The sequence below is a fragment of the Pyrgilauda ruficollis genome, unplaced genomic scaffold, assembly GCF_017590135.1.
Source record: "Pyrgilauda ruficollis isolate IOZ18807 unplaced genomic scaffold, ASM1759013v1 scaffold20, whole genome shotgun sequence".
In the NCBI taxonomy this organism is placed as follows: Eukaryota; Metazoa; Chordata; class Aves; order Passeriformes; family Passeridae; genus Pyrgilauda; species Pyrgilauda ruficollis.
Window position 1 is genome coordinate 9,632,606 of NW_024519207.1, and position 23,081 is coordinate 9,655,686.

Here is a 23,081-nt window from a genome sequence, read left to right on the forward strand (position 1 = left end):
CCGCCCCTTCCTTCCCTCCGCTCCCTCCCTCCCCCCTTCCCTCCCTCCCCCTGGCCGGCCCGAGCGCCCGGAGAGGCCCGCGGGGCGGGGGAACGAGCGGGCCCCGCGTCCCTCCTTCCCCTCCGAGCGAGTGCCGGGGGTCTCCGCAGCGCCCGCCGGCCTCGAGTGCTGCGGGCGAGCGGCGGGGGAGGCGCCATGGCCGACCGGGCGCGGGCGGCGCTCTCCGAGTCGGGCTGGTAAGTGGGGCCGAGCTCGGCCGCACCGCCGCCTCCGCCTCCGGGGGTAACTCCGAGCGGCGGGGCGGGGTGGGCAGTGCCCCGTGTTGGAGGCGTGCGGGGCGGGGGGGCGTCCCCGCCCCAGCTCCGCTCGGAGCCCGTCCGTGGCGGGCAGGGGGCTGTGCCGCTCCCGGTGCGCTCGGGGCCTGGCGCTGGCTCGCCCTGGAGAGGAGCTCCCGGCCCGTCCCGCTGGCTCTGCGGGGCGGGCCGGCGCCCCTATCCCGGGGCCGCCCCCGAGGTCCCTCGGGATCGGCGGCGGCTTCCCCGCCTGCCCCGGGACCGGCCTCGCCCGGAGGCCTGGTGCCCTCCCGTAGTGCTGGGGCTGTTAATGGCACTGTGCGCCCCTTCAGTAAGGGAGGCAAGATGAAAAAGTGGAGTTAAGGTAGGGTAAATGACCCGCACATGAGGCTTGAACTCGGGTACTTGTGTTTTCTACGGAGTCCCAGTCGTTGGGCACACAGTATCCATTTTGGAACAACGTGTTTCAACGAGTCGTGCTTTTCAAATACCTGCTGCAAGCTTATTTGCTAGCCTAGAGGTGAGGCTGCATTGTAGGAAGTCTTTGTTTTGTTTTGAGGCTTTTCCGTTTGTTTGTTTGATTGTTTTGTTGACGTGATTCACTTATTAGTCAATGCTGACTTTTTTCCATAACTACTTGGAAAGTCTTTCACCAAACCTAAAGTTTAGTGCTACTTGCTAAAGCACAAAGCAACATATGCAAAGTTATTTCCAGTGGCATGTTGAGGATATTTCTGTTTTACTGTTTACATTAGTGGTTGTCCTGGATTATGGTTTCATGTACGTCTAAGATGGAAAAGGTTAAAGTGGGTAGCCTGTGATTTAGAATAGAACAGGATAATTTATTTCAAAGGGACCTATGACAATCATCTAGTCAAGTCGCTGATGACTTCAGGTTTGACCAGATCTTGGTGTGTTATTAAGGACACTGGCCAAATGCCTCTTAAACATTTGACTGGCGGGACATTGACCTCAGTAAAGAAATGCTTTCTTATGTCCAGTTTGAACCCTTCCTGACACAGCTTTGAACCATCCCTCTTCATCCTATCACTGGATCCAGGCACAAAAGATCAGCACCTCCCTCTCCACTTCCCCCACTCAGGAGCCTGTAGAAAGAGGGCAATGAGTTTGCCCCTCAGCCTCCTATTCTCCCATGGAGACAAGCCAAGGTCTTCAGCTGCTCCTCACAGGACATGCCAACAGCTTTGTTGCCCTCCTTTGTATTTGAAGACTTTCACATAGTTTTCCAATTGTGTTCACTGTAGTCCAGGTAAGGCCACACCAGTGCTGAGTACAGGGGGATAATCACCCCCTTTAACCCCCTGGTAATTCTGTGTTTTTTGGGCCAGCTTTTGCTACTTTGTGGTAATAGTAACCAAACAGAGTAATTAGGTGTCCTTTTGGTATGCTTGTTGGATAAGTGTATCAAGATCCAGAAATACTGTTCAAAGTGGTTCTGGAGTGCACAATCCTGTGGCTCCTGGCTATTGCTGAAATGAAATAATCATAACTATTTCTGCTACTTTTTATAACATTAGCTTATTTAACGGGAATTTTGGACTGTGACTTGAAACTTGTCCGTATCCTCTTCTGTACTTAGACCTCTACAAAAATGCAAAAGTTTTCTGTAAAAGTAGTTTTATTTTCTTAGTTTGCTTTTCTTGCTGTCTATTGCCTATTCAAAATTTTTTCACAGTTTTCATCTCTTGAGTTGTTTTGCTGCCTTTTCAGCTGAAGCCATTGGTAAATGGCTTTCAGGTTTTTGGCAGTATAAATATGAGGTGCCTCTGAAACAATCTGTCCCTCTGCAGTGTTTGCTGCCCTCCTTGGGGGTATAGACTCTTGAATGGCTGTCAACACTCGTTATTCTTGCCGTTCTGTAGGGTGAGAGCCAGAGGCTGAAAGTTGAAGGGGCAAGCAAGGGCTCATTATCAGGTGCACTGGAATTGTGCCTTGACCTAGTTACATTGGGAAGGGTAGTATAAAGGAGAGAGGAATGAATATATATACTTCTGAGGAACGTGGAGTGGAAAAAGAAATAATGATTTGTAAATCTTGCTTAGCTGTGTTCATGCACTTTAAAAAAGAGTAGTAACCTGAACATCCATGTTTCTTACTGCTTGCTGTTGCTCTTACTTATGATTTTTCTCATATTATTAGATCTTAGAGTTATTTAGCACATCTGTGAGTGAGCCTTCAGTGGTGTTTAATGTAGTCTTATGTGTTGGATTGTAGTGGTGATTAAATAATTTTTTGTACCAAATTGGTGGTTACTGTTGCTGTCAACTGATGTCAGAATGATAAGTTTTCTAGTACAAAAGCAAAACTGAGTTTATGTGTTAAAATCTGTCCTCACTTAAACTGCAGAAGCACTGCATGGCACATCAAGTAAAAAAAAACCCGTTGTCCTTGCTTAGCTTAAAATCTGCTAGCTTGTAAAATACTGCCTGTACTGATTGGATTTTACAGTAAGCTTCTTAAACCTTACAAGGTTAGAGAGTTAAGGTAGACATTCATGTCAGTTTTTGCAGCTAGTGTTTACCTTTTATGCCTGAATAAAAAATAAAGTTATTTTTCAAGTAGAACAGTAATAAAGTGTAGATAATACTGAACAGTAATTATATATCTATTCCCCTCCTCCAACCAGGTGTTGTCAGAGTAATCTGTTACAAAATTGTCTCTGAATTTGTAATGTTTGCCTTCAGTATATCAATTACATTTTTGTCAGCTTCTGAAAGGTAAAGTAGCCCTGCCTAGTAAACATAACAGTGGTAGGTAAAGATGGGAGACTTTTTTTTCTTTTTTTATGGTGGTGTTTTACAAAAATTAGTAAAGGCCCCTGTAGTTTGGGTGCAGAATTGTAGTTTTTCTGAAGACAGATCCCTGCAGCTCTCATTGGAAGTCTGAATTTTTCGATGCTAGTTCTTCTTGTTACGCACTGCACTGTTCCTTGGAATGAGATATTGGCTCCAGCTAGGGGAGAGATAAGGTGTTTGTATTACGTGTCAGTGAAAAAGATATTCTGTCTTGGAACAGAAGTTCTGTATTAACTTTTTATTTAATTATCAAAACGTGAGGAAGGGCAAGTGGCAGAATTACCTTTTTGTATTGTTATAGTTACATTAATGAATTTCAGAACCAGTTTTTCAGTGTTCTTATTAAAATATGGGCCTTAATGGAGCATGAATTAGTGAATCCAGTTTTATTACTAGAAGTGAAGTCCAGAAGAACTGCTGAATACATCCCCTTATGTAAACAATGAGTTGTAAAGGACTTCTTACTGGCTTGCAACAGAATTTTTTGTGCTGTATTTTTTGGTTTGTTTTTAAATTTCCTGGGTGGCATTTCACAAGAGAGTATGACAAGCCAAGACCTCTACAGTGTTCCTAGATCTTTGCAGAGCTTGGGAATTTATTACATAGAAATGCCAACGTATTGTCAGAAATGAAAAATATGCTATGGCCTACAGCAGATTTAGCCTGTGGTTCACAGATCTCAGGTCTGGTGATTGATCTCTGTAGGAAAGCAAGAGGTGCAAACTGGATAAATAAAGATTTTTTTAGTACAGCTAAATGTATTTGCGAGTTCTTTGTCAACTAGTGGAGTTTTTTTTCATTGCACTGTGTGATGCCATAGAAATTAGTGACTCTATGGCAAAAAATACCATCTTGTAAAACATAATATGTTTTGAAGATTATGTAAACAAAGCTGTGACTATGAAAAATTATTGTTATGAAAAGAGATGAGGAGGAAATGGAATTGTACTAGTTGTTTGGAAACAAAAGAATAGTGCTTAACAGTCCCTGAGAAAACCTTTATATTAATGTCATCGTGGTTGTATATTCTTTGTAAGTGGAAAATATCAAGTTGATGTAGAACAGACTTTTAAACTGAGTTTTTGGTATTTCAGCAAGTGAGTGACGTGCTGCATATCGGCTAACTCTGGGTTTAAGATTGGTTTGTTCACATGTGTCCTCTTGTAGGACTAATCATCTGATATGATCCAAGCTCTAAAGCAAAAATAGGTGTGTGCCTGGAAACACAAGGAAGTTCTCAAAGGGATGAATCTAACACCACTTTCTAAGAGCACAGCAAGCATTTGGCAAAGTAGTCAATTCCAGAATTCTGCAAGATGATCTGCTTCTCCCTCATGTTTTTTTGCTATTCCAATAAAACATTTTTGGAAATCACAGCTGAAATTGGTTCCTGCATATTGGGCAAGCTCAGGCAGGAGACAAAATTTTCCTTAGACACAAGCATAACACACATCTTGTGTTTCACAGGAGAGATGCATCTGTTTTGAGATTCTTGAGACTTCTTTTGTGACGTGCAAAATCTTTGTGAAGTGTGGTTGGTACCATAAAATCTCAAAATACCAGTACAAACCAAAATGCCACATTGTTGCATTTTTTATTTGTTCAGGTGTATCCCTTACTGGCTGATCTGATCAGTTTGCATTCCTGCTGGGTCACCAGTAATGCGTAGTTAGAACCTGAATTCTTCATGTCATTTTCAATCTGGAGGAGTGCAAAAGGTCTAGCATTTTGCATTCTGTTAAGGGAAGCAACCCCAAGAAACTAATTCAGATGCTATTTTTTTCCTTCTTTTTAAAGAAGATGCCAGGTGTTTGAAAAATAACTGTTACTAGCTGGAATTGTTACAACTACGAGAAACAAATTTAGGGCTGTAATTAGAAGTTGAAAAAAAGAATGGTAAAATAAGGAGATTGAAAGAGGTGGGGGACAAACGTTTGGAACACTGCAGTTTGCAGAAGAGAAAACTGAAGTGGCTGAACTTGGTGAGGTTTACATAATCCGCAGACAGGACATAAAATGAAAGTAGATCTCTTACTCACCAAATCCTACACAGTTATTACTCACTGAATGCTGCAACGCTAGAATTGGAAAGCACTTACTGAAATCAGTAGCAGATTGGTTTAAAAGTGGGTGAAATTTTTGACTAAGGACCTCAATCAAAGCTTATTTGCTGAAGACAAATGGTTATACTGTGGGTTAGTATGGTTGGTTAAAAGATGAGAAACGAGGCAGATAAATGATTGCTTCATGTTGGAACAATGTTAGCAGTAGGTTTCTGCTAAGATTAAGGGGTTCAGTATATTAAAAAATATTCTTAAGGAGTGACAGTACTGTGGCAATGTAGTAGTTTGTTGATCTTTGGGGATTGGTAAAATCTGAACTAATTGGGTACTTGCAGCAAACTCTTCCAAAGCCATTGTCCAGTTCTTTCACATGCAAGTGTAGTTCAGTTCTGCCAAATAATGCTCATACAGGGGAATATAATGCAAACCTGTCTACACAGTGATAAGCTCTAAATTTGCTCCTGTTACATATATACATACATGAAAAGGGCAGTGGTCAGACAGCTCTTGGGAATTGTTCACAAAGAATTAAATCATTGTTCAGTCTTTATGTTCATCATCAGTGGTGTGTCAAAATCATTAACAGTGTGCATTAATGTAATCATCCCAGCACAGCAAGGGTTTAATAGATACTGAAAAAGTGGATGAGAGGTGTGGAAGATACTCTGTACTGGAAGATATTATGTGCTGAGAAATGGAACAATATTGGGAGAGATGATAGAGATCTATAAAATCCATAGTCATAAAAGAAATTACGAGTAGAAAGCAAGAGTAGCTGTTTTTGTTAGGACAAGAATTAGGCCACATGGTGAATGAACTTGCTACGTGATGAAAATTAGAGTAGCTTGTCAAGCAATGTGTAATTAAATTGTGTAACTTATTTGCCACATGATATTGTGGAGCAGAAAAAGTGTGAGTGAGTTAAAATTGTAATTAGGCAAAGCCAGGTAGGGATAGTTGCACTGAATACTGAACTCTACAGTAAAGTTGGACTACCGGCTCTAAAGTGGCTGATAGCCAGGAATTACTGTGGACACTTTATGTCTATATATTTGCTGTGGTTTGCATTCTTGTCTTGGATCATCTGCCTCTGGCCACCCTTGACAAAAATGGAACCGTGTTAGACAGCCCTAGACTGCATAAGCTAAAACATAATTTATGTTCTTATTTTTATATTGTTAGGTAAGTGTCCTCACAACGTAGTTCTAAAGAAAAGGATTTTCTCCTCTTGGTTGGAGATAAGGGAAGAGGGAGTGAGGATTTGGAGAGAAATCCTCCATCTCAGCTGTGATTTCCACTGCCTTGCTGCAGCTCACCCTTCTGGTTTTCATCAGTTGCTGGGAGAGACTCTCTCTGCATCTTTTAATGTGAGATCTCAAATCGATTTATGTACCGTCTTGGAGAACAGACTTCACCTGCTGGTTTCTCTGCTAGGAAGCTAAAGCACTAATATAAGATGTCCTTGATTTATAAAATTGTTGCAACTTAGACTGAAGTTGTTGCTACTGTGAAAAAAAAAAAAAAAGAGGAAAGAAAAAAGCTTACTCCCAACACATCTGAAGTTAAAGATCTTTAAATTGCTGCAGTTCTCTTTTTAACGCCTGCCTTTTCAGTGTCCTGACTTTTCTTGGTATAGTGTGTCTCACATTGATTCTTTCCAATCAATGTGTTCCCTGGAAATGTGTAGGTTTCCCATAGCTAGTCTCCTTTTCGGAGTTCTTGGAATTTTGAATGTACTGAGTCTTGTTTCTGAAGTTATTTACTTAGCATTGTAATTTGTAGGCTTAGCCTTCTTTATGGGATGCAAATTGTTAGGTTGACTCTGTGACATTCTAGTTTCCTTCTTTCTACCTCTTTTTGTGTTGGTGCTCTTTGAAGAACTCATATTAAACACTGCACATTATCTCCTGTCTGCTGAGTTTCATAAGACTTTCTATAAATTCTTCTAGTTTATATCATCACACAAGCAAGGTGATGGAGTGGAGCTTGTTACACAATTGAGATTTATTGTTCTGGCTTGATTTACCTCTTCCCTCAGAGCAATTTTTTTTCTCGGTGTAGTGTTAATGGGATTTTGGTAGGATTCTATCCTACCACCAATCAGATTTGAGGGAAGGATAGAATTAGTACCATGCTTGATTATTATTTGCCTTTCCCAGCAAACCCAAATGAACTTCCCAATGAAAGGGTGAATTAATAAAAACAGTTGTGTGTTTAAGAAGTCTAAAGTTTTCTGAAGGTCAGTGACTTACCATTTGAGCAAAAGTAGGTTGTTTTAAACTTACGTTTCCTGGTAATTTAAATTATTAGTCAGAAAGCCAGTGTCATCTAGAATGTGGAAATTTGAGGCATTTGGAGTAGATGTTGCATATAGATGAACCAGGTCTCAGGAGAAAGATCTTTGCAAAGACTTTTTGTTCTGAAATCATGTTATAAGACTCTTGAAACAGATTTTTTTTTTATCTCTTCCATTTCTGTGTGCTCACACTCCCCAGAAAGTGAGTACTTGAGCAGCAAGTTGGTGGGAGGGTAGCTGGTGATCTTGGAGTAAGGTACTCTTATCATTCATACCAATAACAGAGTGGGATTCATTAGGATTTTCTATGTGTATATTTTGTGTGTAACTGCTGGTTAAAATACAGCTTTATGTAAATAATACATGTGGAGTACATAGGAGTAAGAAGCTGTGCTGAAGTTTTAGTTAGAGAGAATTACACTTGGAAACATTGGATATTAAATATCCTATACATCAGTGTGTTTTTTTGTTTTGTTTTTGTTTTATTTTTTGTTTTGTTTTGGGTTTTTTTTTTTTTTTTTTTTTTTTTTGGTTTTTTTTTTTTTTTTGTTTGTTTGGTTTTTTTTTTCTGTGACTGTTGTAGCAATAAGATTAAAATAAATTTAAGACTGATTCTCCAAGCTATGGATATTGTTCATACTTTCAGGAATAGTACATTTTCTACTTCTTTAGAGCAAAAGGAGCATATTTAATTCCAGTAAGAGTCATTCTAATAGATCTGACAGGAAGAAGGAAAGGCTCTCTAGGGGATGAATAGTATATGCATGTTTCTAATCACTTTTTATGTACTTAATATAATGCATAGTCATGAGGTGTCAGATTTTAGGAGGACTGGACAGCTCTAGGACTGATGTACAACCTTTGAGCTTCTTTGCACATTTAAGGAAAAAGAAAGTGGTTTAAATAATCTTTGTACCACTGGTAAGTATTTGAAGCATGATGGGTGTTCTTGTAGTAGTGTCATTTTGAACCCTTGACTTTGGGAAATGTAGCTTAGGTTTTGGAAATGACAGTGATGGCATTAACTGACAGCAAGTGAAGACTTACTGGGGAACAGACTGCTGCGCTTGCTTCTTTGTGAGGGAGTGCTGTCTGGGGGTGGTGGTCAAGACTGGCTTTTTCTTCTTGTTTGTCTCCTAGTGCTCCAGGAACAGCTCGAGCTTCTAGTGCTGTGTCATATCCGAAAAAAAGCTGTTGAGGAAAGCCAGAGGAGAAAAAGCCATGTGTGTTAAGACAGCTTCAAGATACTCTCTGTGGCATGGCAGCTGTGTCTTTGGCATGGCCCCAGCCTTAGTATATTTGTGTTCGACTTAGCGCTTTAGGGTGGCTGCCAGCATTTTCTTGGGGAAATGTGAGTGAGAAAGTGTTCACAGCTTGTATCTGAGAAGAAAAGAAAAAAAGAATTTTAAGAATTTAGTTACATGAGCAAAATAAACCCTTCACAGTGGTGTGACTTTTGTATGCCAAATTACTGTGGCCTGTTGGCCTGTTATGGAGCAGCAAATCTTCTCAAGGAGCAGAAAGCCTGCAAGAGCTCTTGTCCAGCAGTTTCTGACTGCAGGGGCTGTTTCTAGCATCTGCTGTTTTACAGCAGTGCTGCTTGCTGGAAGCTTATCTTATCAAAGTTTGGAGTTAGTGAGGTTATCTTGGGCATATCTCTGTGTGTTACCTGGAAAAGTTTGACATTTTTGCATCACAGCTATTACTGTTAGATAAGAGTATGCCTGTGCTATCACTAAATCTCTTCTATTAAGTAGTTGTTAGAGACTCATGTTCACTGTTTTTTTTCAGTCTGCTGAAGTTTCACTGTGTTATATTCTTCTAATGTTGTAAAATACAATGTGTGATCTTAGTGTTTAAATACTTACAGATGCAAATTGGGATACAGCATTAAATCACAGACTAGAAGTGTGCATTATTCAGTACCCTTATGAAAGGCATCAATAATATTCTCCTGTTTAATGAGGATATGAAATCACTTAGCTCTGATATTGATGGCAGTGTACTGAATAGGCAAAATACATCTTTCAACAGGTGGGGTCATCTTGTTTCGTGGTATTGCTTCTTAGAATGATAGAAATGGAAATTACCTTTTTGTGGTTGTGTTTGAGTGTCCCAGGATGAGGGAAGAGATGAGAATATTGACTCCATGTTTCAGAAGGCTGATTTATTATATTATGACATTGTATTATATTAAAGTGCTATACTAAAACTATACTAAAAAGAATAGAAAGAAAGGATCCATCAGAAAACTAGAAAGGAAAGGAATGATAATAAAATCTTGTGACTGCTCACAGCCTTGACACGGGTGGCTGCTGCCATTGGTCATCAACTAAAAACAATTTCACATGCTGGGTAAACAATTCTCCAAATCACATTCCAAAGCAGCAAAACGTGGAGAAGCTGAAGCTTTCCAGCTTCTCAGGAGAAAAGATCCTGGCAAAAGGATTTTTCATAAAATATGTCTGTGACACTATTTATTATGAAAGCACATTTCTACTTCTTTTGGTTGATGTAGCTGTAATTTCTATTAGGTTCATTGTATAGTGGTAGTGCAGGAGACTTTAAAAGGCATCAGGGCAGTTAAGTTTACTCAGAGTTTCCAAGTACATAGTTTATTTTTTTACTTTTGTAACTGTGATGCTGTGTCCAAGACAGTTTTAAATACAAAGCAGAAGTGAACTTTAAACTACTTTTTAGAATTGTAATGCTAATGAACATTACATTTTTCCTGTTAGCACACTTTGTTATACAGTTGAAAGTACTAGCAAGTGTGAAGTTTTTGATTTAACTGTTATTTGGAGAAGAGTGGAAGGGGGAAAAACATCAGTGAAGGAGCTGAAGAGAAGGTGGGTGATTTTCAAGGGTCTCGTTCTGACTGTGCAGAGTAGTGATTTCTGAATGAGGCACACTTTGTGTTGAAGTAATGAGCTGCTAAGGAATGCGGAGAGGATCCTTATGTAAAAATATGATCCATCAAGCTGCTTTCATTGAAAACAGAATGTATAATGAGCACAGTCATGATTCTTGGTTTTAAAACTTATTTAAAGTTGTGTTTTTAAATTCAGATGTAAGGTTTGATACACAGTCATGTGTGTAATACACAGGTAGGTTTTGATAGAGTAGAGAATTGCAGTTCAGCTAGTTCAGCTGCAGTTCTGCCTTTTGGCAAATACTTGCCAAATACCTCTTCAATTTTTCACTTGAGTGCTGTCTACAATTTTTGATAAGAAATAACATCAGATTTGTTTGTAACTATGAAAATCAGAGTAAGTGAAGGAAGTGGATGCATCATTGCTTATACTTAATATTTTAAGATAAACAGGTTTGGTTTTGTTTAATAGTTAAATCATTCTTGAATATGTAGCATAAAATTATTTCAATCAATTTCTGTGTCATTAAATAGTACTAACAGTTTGTGGTAATCTCTTTGTTAATGGCCAAAAAAATCTCTCACTCTGAATTTGGTCTAAAAAATTTCAGGTGTACGTTTCAGAATTTAATTTTGAAGAATTGTCTAAAATAGAATTGCTATGGAATAGGCAAACGAAGAAACAAGAACTTGAAGGTTTTTATGCTTGAGGTTAAGTTTTGTAAATCCACTGAGTTTTCAGCCTTGATCAAATAACTGTTGCAGAAATTTGCAACTGATGTTCATTTATGATTTTGGACACTTAGGGAAAAAGATTCTCTATTCATGGTTTTGATATGGAAAAGATTTCATTCAAGAAGGCTGCTGATGGTTTACCAGTGTGTAATTTTCTCTGGGTTTGGGAATGGGGAAGAAAGGAAAGAGAATGTCTTTCTGAACACTACATTAATCTCTGTTCTGTTTTCTTAATTCATGTTTTAGTTCCTAACTAAACCATGCCACCATATGATCATAACATGATGAAATGGAAAAAGCTTAATTTAGTCTAGAAGAGTAAATGCTGTTATGCATTAGCTGTGGTCATATTTTCCTCATGCTGTTGTGCTAGAGATGAACTTAGTGCTTTGTAACTGCATAATTCTACTCCTAAGTGTCTTGCAGTATTTTTTCTCTGTTCAGAATAATTACTGTGTTTCGATGATGTTTGATTCTTATAATAATAACATAATTTTTATCTTTTAATAACAGTCATAACTGTCTGTCCCTCCCCCCCAAACTTACTGACAGAACAGAAAGTAATTTTCTGTCAGATGAAGCATTTCTGTGATTGACTTGGGAAGGAAAGGAAGTGAGAGCTTGAATTAGAGGATCATTCAAAAAAAGCAGGAGAATAAAGAACATGTGTTGTTCTCTGGTTACACATCATCTGTCTGGGAGGTTAGATGAATCTCGAATGCTAAAGCCCTTAACTTAAATCCTTTCTACTCTTGAGCCTGCAATGCCAAAATACTAAATTGAAAGTATTAATTAAACCAAAGAATATGAAAATAAATCTTTATAGTGAACTACTTCAGTACCTGATTTTTACCTATTACTTCAAAGAACATTTAGGTAAACAGTATGAAAAGGAATATAATTTGATGTCTTTCCATGGCAGATTTTTTTTACACTTTATTTATAGCAGTAGTAGTGAAAGGCAATGCATACTTTCTCTTGTGCAAAGTAGTCTTTAAATTTTTACTAACTTTGAAAAAATGTTTTCTCCATCACAGCTCTGTGGGCAGAACTATAAACAGTGTAATGAAATAACACAGTTCATTTTTAATGAAAGAATACAGTCAGGAGAAGTATGCGCCTGATAGCATGTTTAGACTGCAGTTATGGATGGTTAACTTGGTTTTGCAGTAGTTTGGATGATCACATTTTTTACAGTCCTGTACTGGGATTCAGGATGAGAATACTGTTGATAACATTCTGATGTTTTAGTTGTTGCCAAGCAGTGTTTGCATTGTCAGGGACTTTTCAGCTTCTCACTCCACCCTACCCGCAAGGAGGCTAGTGATCACAAGGAGTTGGGATGGGACACAGTCAGGACAGCTGACCCCAGTTGTCCCAAGGGATATTCCATACCATATGGCATGATGGTCAATATATGTACTAGGGGGAAAGCTGATCAGGGTCTGCTGCTTGGGAACTGGCTGGGCCTTGGCCCATAAGTGGCGAGCAACTGCATTGTGCTTCACTTATGTATATATTAATTATGAATATAATTTTTATTATTTTTCTTCCTTTTGTGTCCTATTAACCTACCTTTATTTCAACCCACAAATTTTACTTTTTTTTTTCCCCATCTCTTTTCCCCATTCCATGGGGGATGAAGGAATGAGGGAGAGGCTGTGTTGTGTTTAGCTACCTGTTGGTTAAATCACGACACTCCTTTTTTGGCACTCAGTATGGGACATAAGGGTTTTAAAAAGTGGAAGATCTGACTGGAGCACGTTGAAACAAATTTGTTGTAATTGTAGAGTTATAGAATGGCTTGGGTTGGAAGGGACCTTAATGATTACCTGCTTCCATCCAACCCCCTTACCACGGGCAGGGACACATTCCACTAGACTCTAGATTGGATCGCTCAAAACCACATCCATCCATCTTGAATGCTTGCAAGAATGAAGCATCCACAGCTTCTCTGCACAATCTCTTCCAGTGCCTCATCACAGTAAAATATTCTTTCTAATATTTCATCTTCATCTACCCTTGGTTTACAGTATTGATTTGTTTGTGTAGAGCTGTGTTGTGTATCGACAACACTTGCTTTAAATGTCTAAGTGTATATATGTATAAGCGTCTATATGTTGTACAAGTAACAATACTGTGCTGTTGATCACCTCTGGGGGCTGGGTTGAGGTTTTCCTTGTGCTGAATTTTGAAGCGCTGGCTCCCGGTAACATTGTAGTTGTGAGACTGCTGTGGTGCTTGTGCTTGCACTGCCGCCATCTCTGAGCTTCGGGAGCCATCTACGGGAGCCAGGAATAATTGCACTGTGCCCCTTTCCTCCTCAGACAGTTTTGGCTGCAGGGGAGACAGTCCTCCATCTTCCCCCTCCCTCCAGGCTAATTGCAGTAGCTCCGTGGAACTTTTAGTACCCTCGACATGTTCAAACCAGCGTGTTCCTATTGCTGTGTTTCCTGTATGTGTTTCAGGTCGTTCAGGTTGAAACAACTATTTAAGAATATGACACAGACATTTCCCCTGAGTTCAGGTAGCTGTGGGTGGTAGAAGGGTGTGTGGGATGGTACAGTGGTCACCTCTAAATTTTGCAATTTCACCCCAAACATGGGCAGGGAGTGTTTGGTTTTTTGGTGAGTGTGGTGTTTGCCTGTTGGATAAAATACAACACTGATGAACTACAACTTGGATATAACCTTTGGAATATCCCATAGGTGCAGTATTATTTTTTTAGTTTCAGGAATACATTAATTTCTGTTGCTGTAGAGCTTTTCAAATTAATTGTAAACAAGTCTTTGTGTGTCTTCTTTTACATTGCAAGAGTGCATGCCTTCATGCTGCTCACCTTTGAGTCACATTTAATATATATGCTATAAATCTAGTTTTAAAGGTCTGTAGAAATGGTTATTTTAACACAAAGTAGAATAAAAGTAAATAGGACACCTTTGAAGGGTTGAAAATACTGCTCTGTATCCAGAATTTTCTGTGCTGAGTTAAAATTGTGCAGTAATAGTAATAAGGATGTGTGTGTTTTAAGCATTGGTGACCACAGCTGTAACAGAAATTACTTTCTGCCTGGCATTTCAGTTTTAGTGTACTTCATTGTTTCAGTAGTGATCCTCATCTTTCATCCTTTTCTTCTAAGCAGATTGTAACTTCTTTTTTTGTTTGTGCCAGTTTTGATATGTAGGAGGGAGGGATGTGCGTTGGGTGTCTTGAAAAGCTAAGGTTTTTTTAGTTAGAGAACTTGAATTGATTCTCTAAGAGCAGTACCCACTATAGCAGCTATTCTTGGCATCTTTGTGTTGGTCATAAAATTCTGTTTAAAATGTTTCAACTGAAGGTATTTTCTTAGCATCTCGCTTTTTGAGTCAGCGAACACTGAGCATGTTAAGCTTTTATTATTTCTGAAATTAATGTGAAGTGTCTTGAAGTAGAAGTAGTCCAGGTCTTTGACACTGGTATAGAAGACATGCTTTAATAACAAAATTGCAATTAATAATGTTTCCAAGTTTCATTTTGTAGTTTTATGGTTCAGTGCTGCTTTTGTGTGGTAATAAAGTAAGATTTTACAGCTTGAATTGAGAAATATTAATAGCCTCCTTCATGAGTACAGTTGATAAGCTAAATAAGGTGATTAAAAATGATCAAATTTATACTTGGTCTACTAAAGATTGAGTCTTTTGTTATTTATATGTAAGAATATTCTGTTACATATTCCAGTCTCAATAAGCTAGCTGTTAAGTATTCTTGCTGGGAAAAAAAAATGTAGAAAATGTTCCTCTGAGAAAGTATTTTTGGAAATTTAGTATTATAAAGATGCCAGGTTTTGCTTTTTTTTCTCAATATATAATTAAAAAAAAAAAAAAGTTTACTTGGCCAGATTCTGAAGAGGCAATCCTAGTCCCAGGCCTTGCTCAGAGCAGGGCCAACTTAAGCCAGGTCACCTTGCTCAAGGTCTTGTCTAGTTGAGCTTTGAATATCTCCAAGGTGGCCTGCTCTAGTGCTTAGCCACTCTTTGGGAAAATTTTTCTCTCTATGTCCATTTGAGATTTCCCAGGTTTCAGCCTGTGTTTCTTGCACTATCTTATTTCACTTCACAGCGCACAGAATTGGCTTTGTCTCCTTAAACCATGTTCAGATGGTGGGCAGGGCAACAACTTCCTTCTTCTGTCTGCTCTTCTTTGGGATGAACAATGGTGCTCTTAGTGTCTCCTCCTACGAACATGGGCTGCAGCCTCCAAAACACCTCAGTGGCCTGTCTTCAGTTTGGGGATGTTCTCTCATAATGGGGAAACTGGACACAATACATTAGACATGGCTTTGTGCTATGGGGAGAGAAATAATGACATTTTTTGATTTGCTGACTAGAGTCATGCTGTTGCAACCCAGCAAGTCCTTAGAGTTTACCACTGTATGGGGACACTGGTTTGTGTTCAAATTGTTCTGCACCATGGACCCACAGAGCTGCTTTCTGTTCAGCTACTTCATAATCTCAGTGGTTGGAAACAGGAGTATGGCTTGGTTCTTATTGTTGAGCTCTGTGATGTTCCTTTTGGACAAGGAATTGCTGTGGTGGTACATCTTGCATAGTTGAATTTTTGCTAGCATCCTCTACTCTCTCCCCGCCACCCAAAAAAAAAAAAAAAATTCTGTTACTTTTCTTTTGATGAAAAGTTGTGCATCTATTTTAAACTTTAATGTGGTCATATTAATAAGGTTTCGACATGTTTATGCCAGCACAAGCTATGCTGATGTGTAGGAAAAAAAAATGTAATGTGCTTCTTCATTATAGAACATGTATTACACGGAAAGTCAGTACTCTATAATAACCATTACTAGAATGACTTTTTTTGGTCTGACTGCTACCTAAACTTCTGATTTCTCTAATTTCTGAACTGGAGTGTGTGGAGACCAGCACAAAAGAGCTCTTCATTTCAAGTGAAGTAGTATTTTGAGTTGACTTTGCTACAAGTCCAAGAAGCTTAAATCATTCTGTTCATGCACATCTTTCCTTGTTTAGTCTCTTTGGGGGATGATCTTCAGCTGTCCTTACTGTGTCAATCAAAGTTTCTGTCTGAGAACTGTCTCTAAGCAAGTGCAATAACTTATGTTTGTAGAGGAGCCTGAGAGTGTGACAAATGTGCATAAATGATGCCTCAGAATGTTTTCCCCATCTTTTAACTATTGGGGTTTTTTTTAGTGATTTCCTCATGCTTTCTTTCTAGTAAAGTTTTGATGAACTTCTTTTGCATGGATCTGTGCAGTGCTTTCTTGAACCCATGTTAAATTTTAGCAGCCACAGAATAGTGAATAACACCTTCGTATCCTATATGAAGCACCTTCTTCCCAAGTTTGCTCAATTTCCCACCTGCTAACTTAGGGATGGTGAGTAGCCAAAACCTTTTTATCTCCTTAATGTCATTTTCAACTGTATGGATATGTTAAATACCCTCTTTGGTCTTTTTCATGGTGAAGAAACTTGGTATTTATAGTCTTCAAAAGAAAGGTGTTCTGTTGATCTGCTTTGTTACTGTTGAGTAGAGAAGGGCAGACAGGAGGGAGAGCTTAAGAAAAGCAGATGAGGCAAAGGAGAAAGAAGATGATGAAGGGAGATACGTATTCCATCTCTGTCATTATAGAGGAGAGTACCACATGACTGAGAAAGCGTGATGTGATGCAGTTACGGTATTATTCAACTTCCTAGCCCTCAAAGAAAGTTAATTACCAGCTTATTAAATTAAATACAGTGCATGATAAATTACATGAAAGTTTCAAAATTACAAGTGTGTGGCCTTTGCATGGAACCTTTTAGCCTGTCACGTACTTGTGATTTTGGGTAGAAGAGTTGGGTGTAAGAGTGACAACAGTCATTTGCAGTTACGAGAGGTAGGACTCAGCTTGCACAGTTCTGTGAAAATTGGTGTCTGGATGTGGGTATATTCCTATGCAGAATGAAAAAGTTTAGCATTACCATGCCATCTCTCTATGAAGATGATATACCTGTTTTACTATTTGACAGATGGAGGGTGTCACCCGTTCCTACTTCTCAGCTGAGAGTTGAACATTGCTTGAGATATCTTATCTCTGCTGGTTCTTGCTTGCCCCTCAGCTCCCATTTTTCTACAGGATGAAGATGCATATTTCACTATGTACTTTTTAGCTTAATATTACTTCATAAATGTTGTGGCACAGACTTGATTTAATCATTTCTTAATCAGAATATTAGAACATAAACTTTGAAACTCTTGTATTGAAGGAAGTGAATAGTCCAGCTTGGAGTCATAGCATCATATGATTACTTGGCTCCATTGATGAAATGAAAAACAAGTAGAAAATAATCTTTTCAGAACTGTGGACATCCGAAAGTGTGGTTGTCTTCAAGCTCCTAATACTAAACTAATTATTGCAAACTTTCCCCTTTGACTTCCCCCATGATGGGGCTGCTGCACTGCCCTTGGTACACCCCAGCACCTATGTACAGTCATGCCTTCATTTCCTTCTTGTGGCCTGTCCTACCCCAGAACACATTTGGCTTCCTCTCACGTCCCTCTGCATTTGGCAAGCACCAGCCTGTGTTATGGCTGGTTTGGAACTAGGCGAGTGCTTCAATTGACCAGTTGATTGCTCCTGCTGGAGATGGATGAAAGCCAAGTTCTGTTTCCTTTTTCCACAATGCAACTGCTAATTTGTATGTCTTGCTCCTACCAGGCAGCTGATTTCTGGGAAACTTAGGGGAAACTTAGGTGTCTTTGAGATCTCTGTTTCTTTGTCAATTTTGGCTAAAATTGGCTTGCATGATTAGAATTCATCTGTGTGACATGGCTGCTGGACAAACTGCATAATATATAATCATTGTTTTTCTAAGACTAATTGAACTGCATTTAAAAAACTTGTGGATTTGGTCACTAAAACAAAAATGAATAAACTAGATTTCATGTGAAAAGGTTTATCTATTTAATCTTCAAAGTGTTTGCTTCTTCCAAATACTGAATACAAAAGGAGGGGAGAGAAATTTGGCAAAAGTGCCTGCCTCTGCCTTATGCTTTTAGTTTAACAGCTGGAGTGTTTCAGTCTAGGTAAAATGGATACCAGCTCAGGCCCTGGGGATTTGAGACATGTATTCTGCCTCCTGTGCTTTGTGAATCTGTAATACACGCTGTTGTGAATAGTCATTCCTCTTTGATGCCATTCCCCAATTTATATATAATCAAACTTTCTTCAGAGTTGCCTCAGGATCTCAGGCAAATTATGCCTTAGGCTTAGTGAGTCAGTCTGTGGGTTTGATTGTTTTTTTTTTCCTTTGTGTATATTTTAGCATTTAGAGCAAGTTCGACAGAAGGAAGTGACAAATGGTCAGATACCTAGCCCTGAAATTGTGAGGAGATGCTATGTTTATGCAGTGCTCTAAGATGAATTCTAATTTTTGTGCACGATGATATTTGGTGTTACAATTATCCACTGCAGTTATTCTTTGCTACGACAACTTGCAGCTGTGGTAAAATGTTTTTTAATCCCTTCATGCTTTCAGAAGCAGAAGCTAAGCTCTTCATTCAAGACAGGTTGAAAGTGACCGTTTTTTGAAATATTGAGGTAGATAAAATTTCAGCAGGTGCAGGAAGGATTTTATTAGAATTTGTCCAAAATGAAAATGGCTGAGAGGGATGATGTTCTCATATGATTTATTTTATAGAACATATATGGTTATTGGCAGATAATTATCCTGCAGAACAGAAGAGAATAATTTTTGAAGGGGACTGTCTTCATAAATTCAGCTGAACTTATCTTGATTTATTCAAAATAAGGAAGATTATGGTCCTGAGCATTACTTTTAAAATTTTACTTCTTCCTAACTCTCATGATGAGGTACCATAACTTGTCCTAAGTCCAAGTAGCTGTATTCTATTCTCCCTGGAAATCAGAATGCAGCAGTTGTGAATTTAACTTCTCTATTTATTCTGATGCATTACTTTTGCCCTCTAATACCTCCCTCAGCTGTCAGAGATCAAGAGCAGGTGTGTACTAAGGTTTTTAGCTCTTAATACATCAGATGAAAGTAGACTGGAATTTAACTATCTGTAAAACTTGTAAGAAAAACAGAACCTGAAGTAGTTGAGCAGAGTTGGGTGTGTATTAATGAAGGATGGCAGAATTGCTGGTAATTAGAAGTTTCAGTTAATCAGCTGTATGCGGAACAGATAACAAGAGCATGAGTCTCCTCTTAGAATGTTTTCACATTTGCTAACATATTAGATCCAGTCAAATAACCCTAAAGCAAAAAGGGAAAAAGGAAAAGGATTTTAAAAAAGCAGCTAGTTATCTGACCAAATGGCTGTCATACTAGTTACCTGTTCATGACAATAAAGACATGCCTCATGTTGCTCCATTTTTTCTGCGTATCCTTTCTGAACTCTGCTGAAAAGATGTCAGAGTGCAGAAAAATTGTCTTAGTTGAAGTAATGTTAAAAAAAAAAAAACAGAGACGAGTTTACTTATTGTGCTGTTTTCTTCTACTTTTGTTCCTCACCCTTATTTCTCCTCTATCATTATTTTTATCAGTGTCCTTTGCATGTCTGTGTACCAAAGTTTGCAGTTTTCAGTTGTATGAGGAATTTAAAGAGATGTTTTTGGTCAAGGGAAAGTTGGAGTGTATGAATGCTGCTCAGGGCTGGAGGTAAAAATCTCAAGCCTTAGTACCTGTGGAACACCACTCTGTATCCCAAGGCTTGCTCACAAATTACCCCATTTCACCTCACTGATAAAATAGGTGGAACTATGAATACACTTGTAGTTAGTTATGTAAGTTTTGATGATATATTGCAATTTTCCTATAGAAGGTAGAGCTGGAGTTGAGTTAATTCAGACCCATTAAAATTTTCAGAATTAGAAGCAGAATGTATGAATTTAATTCATGTCAAGAATACTTGGATGTGTACTATTGTGCAATTTTGTGAGGTAGGACTCTTCACAGTAAATTTTGTGATTGCAGTTGTTAGCACAGAGATCAGGAATTATCCAGTCTACCCATTAAGAAAACTTCAGAGGAGATACAGGTGTATGTGCAGATAGGCAAAATGTATAGCAAAGACTGGTGAACAACCAGATGGTGCCTGGTTGAGGAAGAAGTCTGTGAGTAAGGAGGGAAGTCTCTGATCAAATTTGTATGGGCAAAGCAACTTTATGAGATCAGCACTGTGGCTATGGCTATTTGACCAGTCTGCATGAAAGCCAAATTTTTTGTTGTCCAACCATTAACTTCTCTTAACTTCTCACTAGTAAGCAGAGTAATAGTATTGCCAAAGTGTAGGTAGTGACTTGATCTTTCAAAGAGTTATGAGTAATATCAAAGAAAAAGGAGCAAATTATGTTTGTGGAGAGGAATGGGAAAATGGTCTCATGAGAAGCATTTTTTAAAATTTTATTTTTGAGCAGACAATGTCTAGATCCTTAAATCAGTAAAGACAAAATAAATAGTTGACCATAAAGGGTAAGTATAGGCTGAGTGTACAGCAAGACAGAAGCCCTTACTGAGTTGTTTAATCAGGCATTCACGGCTTTTCAGTGGACTATAGAGAGGGAGGAGTGGGGTGCCTTCTGTTGAATCTCTTTGTGAATTATATTAAAAGTGTTCTCCTGTGTTCAGTGGGAATTAAAGAGCTCTGATGTATGACAAATATTTCTGAGGCTTTAAGGTCATGAACAAATTTTGTAGCATGCATAGCCAACTTCATGCCATGAAGAAAATAATTGAATAGTATGGGTCAGAACCGTCATTTAAAGGACATCTAGTCCATCCCCCCTGCCATGGGCAGGGACATCTTCAACTAGATCAAGTTGCTCAGAGCCTCATTCATGACTATGAATGTTTCAGGGATGGGGCATCTACCAACCTCTCTTGGCAACCTGTTCTAGTGTTTCCTCACCCTCACTGTAAAAAAATTGCTTCCTTATGTCTAGTTGTAATCCCACCTTCTTTTGCTTAAAACCATTACTCCTTGTCCTATCACAATAGGGCCTGCTTAAAAGCTTGTCCCTATGCTTTTTATTAGCCCTTTCACGTATCGAAAGGCTGCAATAAGGTTACCCTTCTCTTCTCCATTCTGAACAACCCCAGCTCTCTCAGCCTTTCCTCAGGTGCGATTCCATCCCTCTGATAATTTTTGTGTCCCTCCTTGGAATTGCTCCAGCAGGTCCACATCCTTCCAGTGCTTGGGACCCCATAGCTGGACGCAGCACTCCCGGTGGGGTCTCAGTAGAGCAGAGAGACACAATCACCTCCTTCAGCCTGCTGGTCCTGCTTCACTTGATGCAGCCTGGGATACCATTGGCTTTCTGGGCTCTGAACATATGTTGCCATCTCATGTCCAGCTTTTCATCCAGCAGCACCCCCAGATCCTTTCAGCAGGGCTGCTCTGTCTCTTCATTCACCTTCCTATACTGATACTGGGGGTTGCTCCAACCCAGGTGCAGGACCATACACTAGGCTTTGTTGAACCTCATGAGGTTCCCACAGGCTATTTTCTTGGGCTTGTCCCTCTGGATGGTGAGTTGACTGCAGTGTTCAGTTTGGTGTTGCCAGAAGAGAAAAATGGTAAGCCAGATGCCAAGGTGCTTTTCCTGAGTACACACAGTGAAGTGCTCTTTGTCTGCCTCCCTGTATGTGTTACTGAGTATCTCTGTAACAGTTCACTGACGCTGTCCTCATTTTCAGAGAGTGTCTGAGAAAAGACTGTTTTCCATCAGATAGGGAAGGTTAAGAAGTGAAAGACTGGGAATTCTGACTAGGAATTAAACCAGAGCAATGGAGAAAGCTGGAGTCAGGATTTTCAGACATGTGGTTTGCACATTCAGTGCACATCTCTAAATTCTTATCAGAATGATAACTACTGAGGCCAAAAAAACTGTTGGTGTTTCAAGCAGGGCATTCAAAGTTAAAGCTTGTCTTTTTGATACTTTTAACTAAAATCTAACTGTGCTTAATTCCATTTGTGAAAGATGATGGCATCTCCTCTTATGGAAGCCCTTGATGGCATGTTTATTATTTCATATTGTTCACTTGGATCCTGTGATCACAATATCCTTACCAAAAAAAAAAGTAGCAAAAAAAGAGCAAAAGACAAAAAAGTTCTAAGGGTGGCATAATATTTTATTTAGTGTGGACTACAAATAGTAGCTATTTAAGATAAGAGTTACAGCATATTATGGTACTGCCTGTGCCCGAAGTGATGTGAGTAAATACACAAAAATACTATTTATGAAACCTGTTTGACATTTAATGTTTATATTTTCTCTCTCTTGGTATTGTCTGTGTCTTTAATGTAATTTTTGTGTAGTAATACACAGGCTTTGAAAAGAACATGTAGTTTTTCAGTCTAACATCTTTGATAAAATTACTGAGAGCTTTATTTTCCTATTCCTGAATTCTCTATCTACATGTGAAACTATAGTTATAAAATCGACTTCAGAAACTGCTAGAGGCAGTGCAAAATGGAAGAATTTTTGTGGTGCACATAGGATGAAACAGAGTAGGAATTGTAAGATTTTGCATTATTGATGCTGTGAACTGCATACCATTTGTTGCAAGTTTGAGTCACACAAAATAGAAGTTTATGGGGGTGTCTGTTAAATGCAGAAATTTAAAGCAAGTTTTTAAAAAGCAGACACCTGAATTTGCAGACTTTCAGAGTCTCACAGTTACATGCATTATTTGCTTGTCAGGGGTTTCTTTTAATGTTGAGGTGGTCATTTACTTTTTGGTGTAAAAATGTTCTACACTGGACTGTGCAAGCAGTTTATGGCTATACCTGTGCTGTTGGCTGTTGTGGTGCTGCGTGTGCTCAGAGATGATGACTCCTAGAAGGACATCATGCAGTCATCCTGATGTACACTTTCTCCCTTCTGCATATTTCTGGAATTTGTGGCAGCAATTGGTGCTCTAGATATAAAAGTAATTCAGTGTTGGAAGTAGCCGTTTCCCTGAAATCATCCAGATCAATTTGTGTCATATTCCTG

General features: G+C 39.0%; 1 protein-coding gene across 1 annotated transcript in view; it reads left to right on the forward strand.

Moving 5' to 3' along the window:
* The first annotated feature begins 22 nt into the window (after nucleotides 1-22).
* The window catches only part of TDRD3 (tudor domain containing 3), a 92,177-nt gene continuing 69,118 nt past the window's right edge, over nucleotides 23-23,081 (forward strand). Inside the window, exon 1 of the mRNA XM_041466887.1 lies at nucleotides 23-236. Within this exon, the coding sequence (XP_041322821.1) occupies nucleotides 196-236 (41 nt within the window). The 5' untranslated portion in view covers nucleotides 23-195. The remainder of the gene's footprint in view (nucleotides 237-23,081) is intronic.